Source organism: Phocoena phocoena, chromosome 14 (assembly GCF_963924675.1).
Source record: "Phocoena phocoena chromosome 14, mPhoPho1.1, whole genome shotgun sequence".
Classification (NCBI taxonomy): domain Eukaryota; kingdom Metazoa; phylum Chordata; class Mammalia; order Artiodactyla; family Phocoenidae; genus Phocoena; species Phocoena phocoena.
Window position 1 is genome coordinate 14,182,475 of NC_089232.1, and position 13,665 is coordinate 14,196,139.

Genomic DNA, 13,665 nt, shown 5'->3' on the forward strand with positions numbered 1-13,665 from the left:
GAACGAGGCACGAAGCCGAGAACGCTCCTCACATGTTCCTGACCTGGCCTCCTGGTCACTAGTCCAGGCCGAGGCCATAGCGAGGGCCCCACTCCCTTACACACACACACACACACACACACACAGCTCACTTCCCGAAGGGTTCTCAACCTCTCCCTCCCCCCACAACCCTCTCCAACTGACCGGCCAAAGTCCCAGTCACCCACAGAGTCCATCAACACAAGCGTTTTCTTTACAGGTTGGGGCTTTTACTTCAATTTGAAGCAGATGGTCGAGTACAGACGTGAACAGCTCTGGCCTTGTGCACAAGGAAGGAACAGGCCTTGACTCTGAACATGCCCGCCTCCCCACATACTGGCCCATTCCCCTGGTCCCTTCCTCCCCTCTGCCCCCCTGCACAGCCATCACAGCCTGCCGGCCCCCAGGCAGGGCGCCATCTTGTGTGCCCAGTCAGGAGGGCGGGCCCCTGGCAAGGAGTGGCTGGCTGGACCGGCTGGGGGGTCACCTTGGGGCAAGTCCCTGGGGTGAGGTACGGGTGGTCAGTATTGCCCTCCACCCTCCCATTCACTTCTCACGATGCTTAGGGCCCAAGAAGGAGCCTGGGCCCAGGGAACATGGGAAAATCAGGGTCAGAGGCCTGGGCAGCCAGAGGGAAGGAGAGGGGGGCCAGGATCTCAGATCTCACCCCACAGGCGACCCCAGCCTCCCTGTCACAGCCTCCCTATCACAGATAAGCCAGAAGGCTTATCTGCGTCCAGCCAGCTCGGGGCCCAGCTGTAGAAAGGGAGTTCCGGGTCAGAGGGTCAAAGCGCTTCCAACAGTCACCAAACGTCCATCCTTTCCACGAGTTCCTAGTGGAACTGCTGACTCGTCTTTGGCGTGAGATGGGACCCGGGCAACAGGAGGAGTAAACATCACAGAGCAACAGTGTGGCTTTTCACTATGGGGTCTTCTCACCCCATTTTGTTCAGTGTCTCTGTCGAATCTTTGGCAATGAATTTCTGCAGCCAGACGGTGGGCCTCAGGCCCGGGCAAGGGGAAGGCTTTGCTCTCCCCGTCCCACCAGGCAGAGAGCAAAGTGCAAAGTCACTGTGGAGTGGTTGCGGGGTGGGGGTGGGGGTGGGGGAGAGGGCGAGAGGGGGGTAGGCAAGCTTCTGTCCTGAGAGGTGGTGGTCTGAGCATCTGGTGGCAACTTAGAGAGGACGACAAGGCTGGACTTGGCGAGCTCACCTTCTCCTCAAGCTTGACTGGAAAGAGGGCCCACAGCAGCGTCCTTGGACAAGCCCATGGCCGGTCACTCCTGAAAGAGACAACCAACGGGAGGAGAGGAATAAACTAGGAGGTTGGGATTAACATATACACACTACTGTATCTAAAATAGATAATCAACAAGGACCTACTGTAGAGCACCGGGAACTCTACTCAATACTCTGTCATAACCTATATGGGAAAAGAATCTGAAAAAGAATAGACATCTGTATATATCTCTATATAAAACTGAATCACTTTGCTGTATACCTGAAACTAACACAACATTATAAATCAAATATACTCCAATATAAAAAAATAAAATAAAAATATTAAGAAACGGCAGCTAAGACCCGGCACAGCCAAGTAAATGAATAAATGTTTTTTAAAACTAAAAATAAAGAAACAAACAAAAAATAAAATAAAATAAATAAGCTAAAAGGATATATTGTATAGCACAGGCATTATAGCCAATATTTTACACTAACTTTAAGTGGAATATAATCTATAAAAATTTTGAATCCCTATATTATATACCTGAAACTAATATAATATTGTAAATCAAGTATACCTCAATAAACAAGCAAACAAACAAAAAGAAGGGCTTCCCCGGTGGCGTAGTGGTTACGGATCCGCCTGCCAACGCAGAGGACACGGGTTCGAGCCCTGGTCCCAGAAGATCCCACATGCCGCGGAGCAACTAAGCCCGTGCGCCACAACTACTGAAGCCCACAAACCTAGAGCCCACGAGCCACAGCTACTGAAGCCCATGTGCCTAGAGCCCGTGCTCCGCAACAAGAGAAGCCACCGCAATGAGAATCCACAAGAGAAACCACCGCAATGAGAAGCCCGCGCACCGCAAGGAAGAGTAGCCCCCGCCCGCCACAACTAGAGAAAGCCCGTGCGCAGCAACAAAGACCCAATGCAGCCAAAAATAAAATTTAAATAAATAAAAAAATTTTTAAAGCCAAAAACCAAACAAACGAAAAACAACCAATGGTCAGGAGTAGCCCCTACTGGTCCTGACTCCAGAAGGCCGAACTGTACCAGGTGCCGGCACCCATGGCACCTCCTCTTACTCGATCCTCGCAGCTGCCCGGGGAGGGGCTCGGGAGGGACTCTTATGGCCCAGGCAGGGACTGAATCTTGAAAGGTTCGGTAAGGGATGGAGCCAGCATCTGGACCCAGGACTGGCTGCTGCCAGAGCCCACATCGTCCCCTTACTCCCCACCCCTACCTTGCTGCATTTCAGAGCCACTGCTGATTTTGCTGGTTTGGGGGATGGGCGGGGTTGTAGAGGAAGCTCAGGGACCCCTGGTCCTGATACCACAGTCCCCCAGGTCACGCCTCTGAGGGATATCAGAGTCAGCCCTGTCCCCCCACGGGAATGGCATCCTTACCTCCTTCTCCCTACACCAGGGGTCTCCAACCCCCGGAGCCCCTGTACCGGTCTGCAGCCTGTTAGGAACCAGGCTGTGCAGCGGGAGGTGAGCGGTGGCCGAGCCAGCAAAGCTTCATCTGCCGCTGCCCATCGCTCCCATCACCGCCTGAACCCGCCCCTCCCCCATGGTCCCTGGAAAAACTGTCTTCCACGAAACCGGGCCCTGCTGCCAGAAAGGTTGGGGACCGCTGCCCTACACCCTTCAGACAAGACACTACACCGGCAGCCAAGAGGCTGGCTCTAGGTGCAGTCCATGCCCCCGCCAGCTGGGCCTCAGTGCTCTCATCTGTAAAATGACAGTGTCTTCATCTATAAGAGGACAGAGTCCTCAGCTGTAGTAGAAATGAAGTCTGACCTGGGAATTCGAACCCAGAAAACAGACGAACACGGTTCTAGTCTATTTGGATCGGGAGACTACAGGGGACACAGGGAGAGGGGAGCCCAGAGTCTACAGTCTTCCTTCCAATGTGGAGCCTGGGATGGCTGTGAGAACCCAGGTGCTCTGGGGCAAACTGGGAAACCCCTAGGTTAGACGGTCTTTCAGTCCCTTGCAGTCCTTCACACTGGCAGCTGAACTTGGTGTTGCTCGTGAGAAAACTGACCAGAGGGCGTGATTTGCTACAGGCAGGGACAGGAGATGCGAAAAGTTCCTGGGGCTGTCGGGCTTTAGCTTGGGGGGAGGTCAGAGCTGGTGGGGAGGCTCTTCAGGGGCTCCCAGTCCACCCAGAAGACGCAGGAGAATAACAGCCATCCGCTAACTGGGCACAGCACACCCCTAATACCGCAGTTCCAAATCCTTCTCTCCCGTTTCCTGCAACAACCCTGAACAAACAGCTAAGCACTTATTTTGGAAGCAAAACGTCTGTCAGGCACCTCTGACGTGCCGGGGAGCTTCTCACGTCCCCAGCTCAGAGGTAAGTGCTACGAGTTGGCAGCACCACGATTTGAATCCAGATCGGCAGTGTTTATTCTACCACAAAGGGCCTGCTCCTGCTGAAAGGGAGGCTCGGGGAGCCGGGCTGCAGCCAAACCACGAGGCTGGAGGGGCTGCTAACCACAGGCCCTAGTGAGCCTCAGGCCTGGGCGGCGCTGGGCAGGCAGCCAAGGTGCAAGGCCGGGGCAAGGCTGGAAGTGGGGTCCAGGGAGGGCGAGGGAGCCCAGCCAGGAGGAGGGAGTGTCCTCCAGCTAACAGAGGCGAAGAAGGGGAAAAGGAAAAGTGAGAGGAGGTAGCATCTTGATGTGGTGAATCCAGGCTCACATTCTCCGAGCCCATGGTGCGTGGCTGGCCCCAGCAGGAATCTGCTTTTTGTTACCGAGTCTGAGGAGGATTAAGAAGCGGAAAGGAAACCCGTGGGGATGGCACTGGGTCTGTGGTCCACGGGGTGATTTACAGCCGCGTCATCCCGGCGCTGGCTGCCTGGGCGGGCCCTGCCGAGGACTGGCCCGGAGTTCCTCCCTTGTTCAGTCTGCCTGCGGTCAGGGAAGGCACGGAAGGCTGGGGCAGCTGAAGCCATCCCACTGGCTGCCCTGTAAAGGCGGCCGCCTGGCCGGGCCCAGCCCCAAGCCCTCAGTCGGCTCTCAGACTCCACTGAAGCCATGGCTACCACCCAAGAGCAAGGGAGACAGGGGTTTCTCTCGCCAAGGCCCGACCTCCAATTCTCAACCCCACCCTTTCCCTAACGTCTACACTGGACCTGCGTTCCCACCACCCACCTTGGTCCAGGAATGCCAGCGCATGCATCATCCGTCCAAGGAAGCCTTATGTCAACTGGAGCGTGGTGGGAAGAACACTGGGAGGCCTTAGGTGCCACGAGCTTTTTTTTTTTTTTTTTTTTGCAATTAACCAACTGTGTGACCTTGGGGAACTGACTCTCCCTCTCTGTGCTTTAATTCCTTCACCTGTACGGCAAGTGCATGTACATGGATTAGCACTCCCCAAAGGGTGCTCTTCAGAACACTAGCCAGGTGGGGTATATCCCATGAGTTTGGGAAACATCACAGACCTTGGCCCGACTTTGGAAAGTCACCGTGTATATGAACATATTAAAGTCTCTGAAAAGTCCTACAGTAAAGAAATTCGTGTGGCTTTACTTACCCAGTGTTTTCCCAACCCATTTGATTGTGTGACTGCAACTGCATTGTGAGGAGTAGAAACTCACTCTACTCTTCCCGTTATTTAAGGCTGCACAAGGGCATTTCAGAGGGGCCGGGGGAAAGTCTCAGGAAAGCTTGTTGAACCTCAGTAGGGGCGATCTATGGCCCTTCCCTCCAGGTACCTGCCAACATCACTCAGCCACTTCCAGGCTCTGCTTCTTTCTTGCCTGTCTGCCCATTGGCCCAATCTCTCAGCATCCCAACCCCGAAGACGCAGTGAAGGCAGTCAGTTGGTCCACCCTCAGTCAGATTCCTTCCCCTAGACCAATCTGGTGTGGCTGAGAGACAGGAGACAAACCTACCTATGCCATCCCTTCAGAAGAGGTGGGGTATGTGTGTGTGTGTGTGTGTGTGTGTGTGTGTGTGGGCGCGCGTGTACGTAGTGTGGACGTGTATGTGTGTGCACGCACACATGCAAGCATAACTGCAAATACAGGGAACAGGGCTGGACATACTCCCCACTGTGACAACCACACCACAGACCCCCTTCTCATGTAACTCCTGGCAGCATCCTGCTTGGGTCCACGTGAGAAGCACAGCTTGAAAGGGCCTCTTGCGTCCCCTCTGGCTCTGGCCTTCTGTGGGTGGTGTTCCCACTGCGGCCAAGGCTCTGATTATGGCTGGGTAAGGCTCTCACCGTCCTGAGGAGCCCCCTGCAGCATGACCCCTCCACACAAAAGATGCCCTTTAAACACAGGTCTTGCTGCCCACTAATACAAACTTTAAAAATGACTAGACAAGATGCCTCCCAGGTCCCTTCCAGCAGGTCTGAAGGGCTGAGTCCGACTGAAGTGATTTGGTCAGGGTGACAAAGTGTCTGGGTTTATCACATTCAGAAATCATCTTTTTTTCTTTTTTGGCCACAGCATGGCATTCAGGATCTTAGTTCCCCAACCAGGGATCAAACCGTGCCCTCAGCAGTGAAAGTGCAGAGCCCTAACCACTGGACCGCCAGGGAATTCCCAGAAATCATCATTTTATCTGCTCACTCATTTGTGGTCAGAATGTCAGCTCCACAATGGCAGGGACATGGTCGTTTTGTTCGCTTATATGGCCCCAGAGCCTAGAACAGTCTGGACACACAGTAGCATCTCAATAAATATTTGTTATTTGTTGGACGTGTGACTATTTCCACTTACCAGGCATTTTATTTACTGTAGCATTTAAGTACCACCAGATACGTTTCCTATTTCAAATGTAACACTGAGCATTTTTGTAACTGTGCCTATGTTTTAGGGGAACTTTTGGTAATTGTTGTGAACCCAGGAACAATGTTGTATCTGTCTGTTTTTGTTCACTTCCAGTTTTTAAATTTCTAATTATATCTCCTCTGCTTACTAAGTTTGTCCCTGGCTTTAAGTGGATTGGTGTCCTCTCCTCATCACTTCTGTGTACTTCAGGGTAATTTTATCACTTTGGGGGCATTTTAAAAAAATGATTATTTCTGCCTATAAGTTATTTTACCTTTTAAGTTCATTTCCAGTCACTTCACCTATTTAACCTTTTTGTTTGTTTGTTTGTTTGTTGTTTTTTTGCGGGACGTGGGCCTCTCACTGTTGTGGCCTCTCCCGTTGCGGAGCACAGGCTCCGGACGCGCAGGCTCAGCGGCCATGGCTCACGGGCCCAGCTGCTCCGTGGCATGTGGGATCTTCCCGGACCGGGGCACGAACCCGTGTCCCCTGCATCGGCAGGCAGACTCTCAACCACTGCGCCACCAGGTAAGCCCTATTTAACCATTTTTGACTGTTTTCAAATCATACATCTTTCTGTATTTAAGCAATTTGTATAGAGCCTTCTATGTGTAGAAAAAGACGTCAAATGGGATTGAAATCCTGAGTTTTTTGTTTTTTATGGTTTGTCCTAAAAGGAACAGTCAGATTGCAATGTTACTTTAAAACTAAAATATGAAAGACAAGCAGGGAGGGCATGGGAGAAGTATTCTTCAAGACCCACACTATCAGGCATTATTTTACCTTTCACTTTTACGTACACCAATATATGGGCTAGAAAGGGTTTGGTTCTAAATGCTGACCACTAGGGTTCATCTTGGCCTCAAAGTCAGCGGGACTCTGGGGCCCTGGGCAGGCTGGTTGATCTCTCAAAGCCTCAGTTTACTCATCTTTAAAATGAGCACAGGGGAGGGATAAACTGTGAGATCGGGATTGACATATACACCTATTATATATAAAATAGGTAACTAATAAGGACCTACTGTACAGCACAGGGAACTCTACTCAGTCCTCTGTAATGACCTATATGGGAAAAGAATCTGAAAAAAAGTGGATATATGTATAACTGATTCACTTTTCTGTACACCTGAAACTAACACAACATTGCAAATCAACTATACTCCAGTAAAAATTAAAAAAATAAAATGAGCACAGTAATAGTATCCACTTTCTAGCTCAGTTGCGAAGAATCAGTGGGACAAGAGAGCCACACTCCCAGCAGGGCCTGGTCCACAGTGTAAGCACCAGCTCCCATTCCTGCAAAGAGCTGGGTCCTTGGTGTGATTCACTGGTGTTTGAAAACATAAAATGGCATCATAGGCTGAAAAGTCTCAAAAGAAGTAACCAGAAATAGTCATATGGAACCAACTGTCATCTTGGCCAATCTGCTTTAGACGAATTCTTTTTTAAAAATAAGCACAACTTTTAGATTACTTAAGTCACATCCATGAAGAGTGAATAACCGAAGTGTGGTATATTCATACAATGGAATATTATTCAGCCATAAAAAGGAATGAAGTACTGACATATGACAGAACTTGGATGAACCTTGAAAACAGTACGCTAGGTGAAAGGAGCCAGACACAAAAGCCCACGTATTACAGGATTCCATTCACATGAAATGTCCAGAACAGGGAAACCCATAGATTAGTGGTTGCCTAGGGCTGGGAGGGAGGAGATTGCTAAAGCATATGGGGTTTCTTTGGGGGCTGATGAAAATGCTCTAAAATTGGCTGTGGTGATGGCCACATTTTAGTGAAAAAACTAAAAAATCATTAAATTGTACACTTTAAATGGGTAAACTATAATCTCAATAAAAATGTTAAAGATTTTGGGACTTCCCTGGTGGCACAGTGGTTAAGAATCCGCCTGCCAATGCAGGGGACACGGGTTCAATCCCTGGTCCAGGAAGATCCCACATGCGGCGGAGCAACTAAGCCCGTGCACCGCAACTGCCGAGCCTGTGTGCCACAACTACTGAAGCCCGCGCACCTAGATCCCGTGCTCCACAACAAGAGAAGCCACCGCAATGAGAAGCCCGCGCACCGCAATGAAGAGTCGTCCCCGCTCGCCACAACTAGAGAAAGCCCGCGCACAGCAACGAAGACCCAACGCAGCCAAAAATAAATAAGCAAATAAATTTATAATAAAAAAAACTGTTCAAATTTTTGTTAACGCCTAAGTAGTATATGTTCATTATAGAAAAGTTAGAAAACACAGAAGAGTGAACAGAAGAAAACCATTTAAATCACCTCCATCTTCCCACCGAGAGAAACCATGATAGTGCTGGGTGATTGCTGTTCCACATACTTTTCTTTTTTTTTTTTTCCTAGTTGATATACAATGCTGTGTTGGTTTCAAGTGCAAAGCAAAGTGATTCCGTTTTATATATATATTTTTTTTTTTTTTTAGATTCTTTTCGATTATAGGTTATTACAAGACATTGAATATAGTTCCCTGTGCTATACAGTAGGTCCTCGCTGTTTATCTCTTTTATACATAGTAGCGCGTATCTGTTAATTCCAAACTCCTAATTTATCCCTTCCCACCCTTTTCCCCTTTGGTAACCATAAGTTTGTTTTCTATGCCTTTGAGTCTGCTTTTGTTGTGTAAATAAATTCGCTTGTGTCATTTTTAAGATTCTACCGATAAGTGATACCATATGGTATTTGTCTTTCTCTGTCTGACTTGCTTCACTTAGTATGATCATCTCTAGGCCCATCCATCCACATACTTCTCCTATGCGTAGGCAGACCTATATTGGATTTCATGGGAGTGAAATCAGCTTGTGCAAACTGTACGGCAAGCTGGTGTTTGTGTTTTCTCCAACACTCCAGCCCATACATCTTTGCATCTGGCAGATCTGCTTCCACCTCTCCAAGGGCCAGGCTCTGCTGAGGTTATTCTGGGCACAAGCATAGGCCTGGGCTTCTGGCCTCCAAACTTCCCGGGGAACTGGAAGCAGGTATGGACCAGCCCACCCCCAGCACCTCCCGCCTCGCCTGGCCTGGGCGCCACGGGTGACAGGCAGGAAATTTATGAGCAGTTGGAGCTGGCTGCTCTTTGCTGAGGGCGGGAACATGGTGTGAATCAACGACCACACTGTGTCCAGGCTGGGAGGCCTCTCAAGGTGCCAGGATCTAAGAGTTGCAAAGTTATAGCCAGAGCCCCTTGTGAGCCAGGAGAATCCGCCTGGGGACCATGAACTGGGGGAAAACTTCATTTAGCCATCAAAGATTTATTGAGTTCCTCCTGTCAGCTCTGTGACAGGTGTCAGGGTTGGAGGCCCTGCCCTGCAGCAGCTTACAGTCTAACCCCAGGGCAAAGCAGAAACCACCAAAATGCTCTCCTGGTAAATGCTGTCGAGTCACCTCTTCCCCCTGCCCCCCGCTGTGTCCCTCCAGGCCACTCATCAGAGAAGTGAATATGATTGCCAGGAGCTCCCGGCTACAGGGTGCAGATAGCTTCCTGTGATTACTAGGAGGACGTCCTGCCCTGCCGGCCCAGGTCAGGAGCAACAGTGGGTCCAGCAGTCTAAACCGCTCGCTGACTGGGGCCAACATTTATGTTCAAACCTCAGGGTCAGTCAAGGACATACAGAAGAACTTTCCTAGCTGTAGGAAATAACCACTGAGTAACACTGGGGACCCCTCCTGTGCTAAGATGCTGGAGCTGAAGCTGGGACCCAGGTACCCGGGCCAGCACTAAGAGAGCACCGTCCAGTCCCAGGCGTCCCCTCTGTTCCAGTACAGCCTTGCGCGGAGTTACTTCTGCCCACGGGAACGGAGGCTCCAGGAGGGCAGGGTCCTGCTGGCTGTGTCCCTGCTGTGTCCCCAGTCCAGGACAATGGGGCCTCCAGTCCAGCTGCCTGCCCCGAAACCCACCTCACCGCAGTCTGGGGAAATGTGTTTCCCCTCTGAAGCCTCCAAGCACTTCATACCGACTCCTCCTACACCCCTCTGTGCTCGAGTTATGGCTGGTGCAGCTGCCATCGCCCACTTGCTCCCCCCACACGGCTCCACCACGGGCTCCTGAGAGAGGGCGCCAGGTCGTCCTCCCAGGCCTGGGGACAGTAGTCCGTGAATCGGCTGAGGGCGGCCTCGTCCGGGGCCCAACACACTCCTTTACATGTGCGGCTGTACAGTCCTTGGGAGGTGTTGTCACTGCTTCCATTTTGCAGATGGGGAAATGGAGGCCCTCGGTCACACGCCAGGATGCGGCAGAGCAAGGCAGACCCCTCAGTCCCTAGAGGATTCAGCTTCTTCACTGGCAATTGGGACTAGAAAGTCCTCAAGCCACCCCCCTAGCTGCCACCTCTCTTGGTGCTAAGAAAGCCTCAGCCTTCATCCCCTGGGGCCTAAGGGAAGGTGGGAGGCCCGGTGCTTGCACAGCCGGGCCAGAGCTCAGAGGGAGAACCCACGCCTGCAGGGGACGGGCAGGGAGACCCCAGGCGCCGCCGGGCCAACCCTTCTCGGGCTGCAGGCTGACCATCTCTGCTTCTCTCTCCGTGCTCCCGCCGCATCTCTCTGTGCCAGCTCTCTCTTGGCCTCCCCTCTGCTTCTCTCTCCACATCTGTCAGCCTATCTGCTTTCTTGGTCCCCACCTCACCCCACCCACAGTACAGGGCACGGCAAGGGCCAAGCTGGCCTGGGTGAGGCCTGAGGCCCAGCTGCTGCAGCTTCCCATCTGCTCCCTGTCCTGTGAGGTTGTCCAGCCAATTCCACTTCACTGCACGCTGCCCTTCCAGACCCTAGAAGCTCAAGGAGCTCCTGCCCTTGCCCCATAGCCAGAGAAGGCACCCGGGCTGGAGGGCAGCAGATAGCTGGGCAGACACGTGGCCCAGCCAGGTGAGGAAGGCCCTGCTCCCTGGAAGCGTCCCTCGGGCCCCGACTTATGACCCTCACACATGCCTCCCCCCACCCCGCCAACACTACACATATACACACACCCCCAACCACAGTGTTGGGGGTCCCCGGGGCCCCCATCATGCTTCTGCATATCTCTGTGCCTCCCCTCTCCCCAATTCTTTTTTTTTATTTATCTTGGCTGCATCAGGTCTTAGTTGTGGCACACAGGATCTTCGCTGCAGCATGTGGGATCTTTTAGTTGTGGCCTGTGGGACCAAGTTCCCTGACCAGGGATCGAACCTAGGCCCCCTGCATTGGGAGCATGGAGCCTTAGCCACTGGACCACCAGGGAAGCCCCTCACCTCCCCTCCCCAATCCTTATAGCAAAGCGACAGCAGGAGTGAGGGGGCATCAACCAGACAAGCCAATTCATGCTGAAGTGCTGGCCCACAAGCCTTTGCAAAGCCCACAGCATGTCTTCAGGAGACGCCCAGTCAGAGTCTAGCTGTGGATACTTCAGGATCAGTGGGGGCAATAATGGGGTGGCTGGGAGAGGCCACCAGGCCCCTGGACAGTCCAAATAACCACATGATTTCTGAAAAAACAGTGTGCAAACCCCTCCTCTGGCCCCTCCCATCGTCCCTAAGCCCCTCATAGCTAGATTCTGGAGCTACCGTGGGATTCAGGAAAGGGTAGGACATCTCTGATCAGGGCTCTTTACTCACCACCACCCTGACCGTCAGTGACACCACAAAAGTACCGGGGAGAGAAACGGATCTTTCGCCCACACGCACACTTGAATGCACGTACATACGCTCCCTGACGGACAAACACCCTCACGGACGCAGGGCAGCGTAGTGGCTAAAGGTGCCGGCTGTGGCATCAGACAGCCTCTGTGTGCATCCTGACTTCCCCGTTCCACCAGCCGTGGGACTTGGAGCACTTACGTAACCTCTCTGTGCCTCGGTTTCTCCACCTATAAAATGGTAATAATGGTAGTCTACTGTCTGAGGCTGAAGAGAGGATTAAAGGTCACAAAGGCTGCAAAGCCAAGCACTCAGGGTTAAGCAGCCACGTGTCAGTACACACGTGTGTATGTGTGTGTGTGGGGGGTCTCCCCCCATTTGCATGTCAGCTCCTCAAGGCAGGAACTGTGTCTCCCCATCAGGTGGCCAGGGCCCCACTGGGGACACGGCAGAGAGGAGCTAGCTGCCCCTGAGATAGTGTGGGAGACAGCTAGAAACACCTCACTTGCTTGGGCTTTCACGCTTCCATTCATTCGGCAAACATGTACTGAGTGTTTAGACTGTGCCCGGCTCCATTCGGAGCACGGGGGGCCCCCCCCCGCAGTGAGCAAAACAGACAAGGACCCCGACCCGCGCAGCGCTGCCCCCGCAGGAGAACAAGCCCCTGAGCAGGAGTGAGTTTCCCTAGAGAAAGGAAGCCGTGTGTTTTCTGTGCCCAAACAGCTTGGACAGGTCCCAGTTCCCAGTAATTGATGCACTTCCCTGCATTCTCCGTCAGACGCTACTGGATGTACTTCAGCTTCCCCTTGACAACTCAAGGTCAAGCCCGGAACGTCAGTCTACAGAAGACTCCCCAGGTCCTTGAGGCTCCTGGGGCCCCTTACCCCGACACTAAATGGCTCCAAGCCTCTTGGCTTTTCTGAGCCCCTGGTGTGTTGCCCTTTTTGTTCTCTGTTTCCTCCCACGCCATCAGGCCACTGGCTGTGATTCTGGGGGCTGTCACTGCACCTGCTCCAGGAGCTGGTCTCCTGGTTGTTTCTGCTCAGCTGCTCTGACCCGAGCCTCCAGGGAGTCAGGCTTGTAAGAACTGTGTGCAGAGCTAAGCACAGTGGGCTCCGAACAAGGTCCTGCAGGGCTCTCCTGTGAGCTTTCCTGCCCGGCCTTTGTGTCGTTCAGCCTGAGTTCCAAAGGGTGGGGCCTTTGTTTTGTTCTCCAAAGTGACCCAGCACCTAAAACAATGCCTGGCACATAGTAAACACTCAAAACTGTTTATTCTTAAATAAATGTACAGCATCCTTCGAGCTTAATTCATCTTTTTCTGCTTCTGTTGAATAAACGAAGCACCACTGCGTGTATACGTGGAGGGGGTGGGTGCCAAAGTGGATCCTGACCCCTGGGGAAGAGGGGAAGTTCTGAAACCCTTGAAGACCTCCGGGCACCTCCCCGGTGCCAGACACTCAGTCCACCATGTGGGAGGCCCTCCGTCTGATCCTGGCAGACAGTGCCTACAGATGCCCCAACAAATCTGTGCACACACACACGCACACACACACACACGCACAGAGCAGAAGGACAGACTCGGTGCCTGCTGCCTGGCAACAGAGTCAAGTCCACCGAGTCTAAGTCCCTGGGTGGGCAGGGGACACTCAAGGTCCCTCTGCCCACCTTCCGGATGGACAGCAGTGTCCTCCAGGAGCCCCAGTGACTGCACAGTGCATCCAGTTGACGTAGCCCTTTCATGGCCATCATTTCCTTGAACCCTCCTCACCCATGGACATTTCTATCCACGTCTCATGAGGAAAGCAAAGCTTGGAGAAGGCAAGTGCCCGAGCTGACAGAGCTCATGAGTGGCTGCGCTGAGACAGACCCGCGTCACTGCTAGACCCCCTCACCTTGGGAGAACAGAGGGCAGTGATGGTCTAGATTCAGAAGCGCTTGTTTCACGGGGCTGGCTGAGCCTAGGTCCTGCCCGGCCCCACCCAGCTGTGTGGCACTGAGTG

At 52.5% G+C, this 13,665-nt stretch overlaps 1 protein-coding gene across 1 annotated transcript in view; it reads right to left on the minus strand.

Moving 5' to 3' along the window:
* Positions 1-225: 225 nt before the first annotated feature.
* ATOH8 (atonal bHLH transcription factor 8) overlaps positions 226-13,665 on the minus strand; it is a 34,204-nt gene continuing 20,764 nt past the window's right edge. Inside the window, exon 3 of the mRNA XM_065891649.1 lies at positions 226-1,300. Coding sequence (XP_065747721.1) covers positions 1,295-1,300 — 6 coding nt within the window. The 3' untranslated portion in view covers positions 226-1,294. The remainder of the gene's footprint in view (positions 1,301-13,665) is intronic.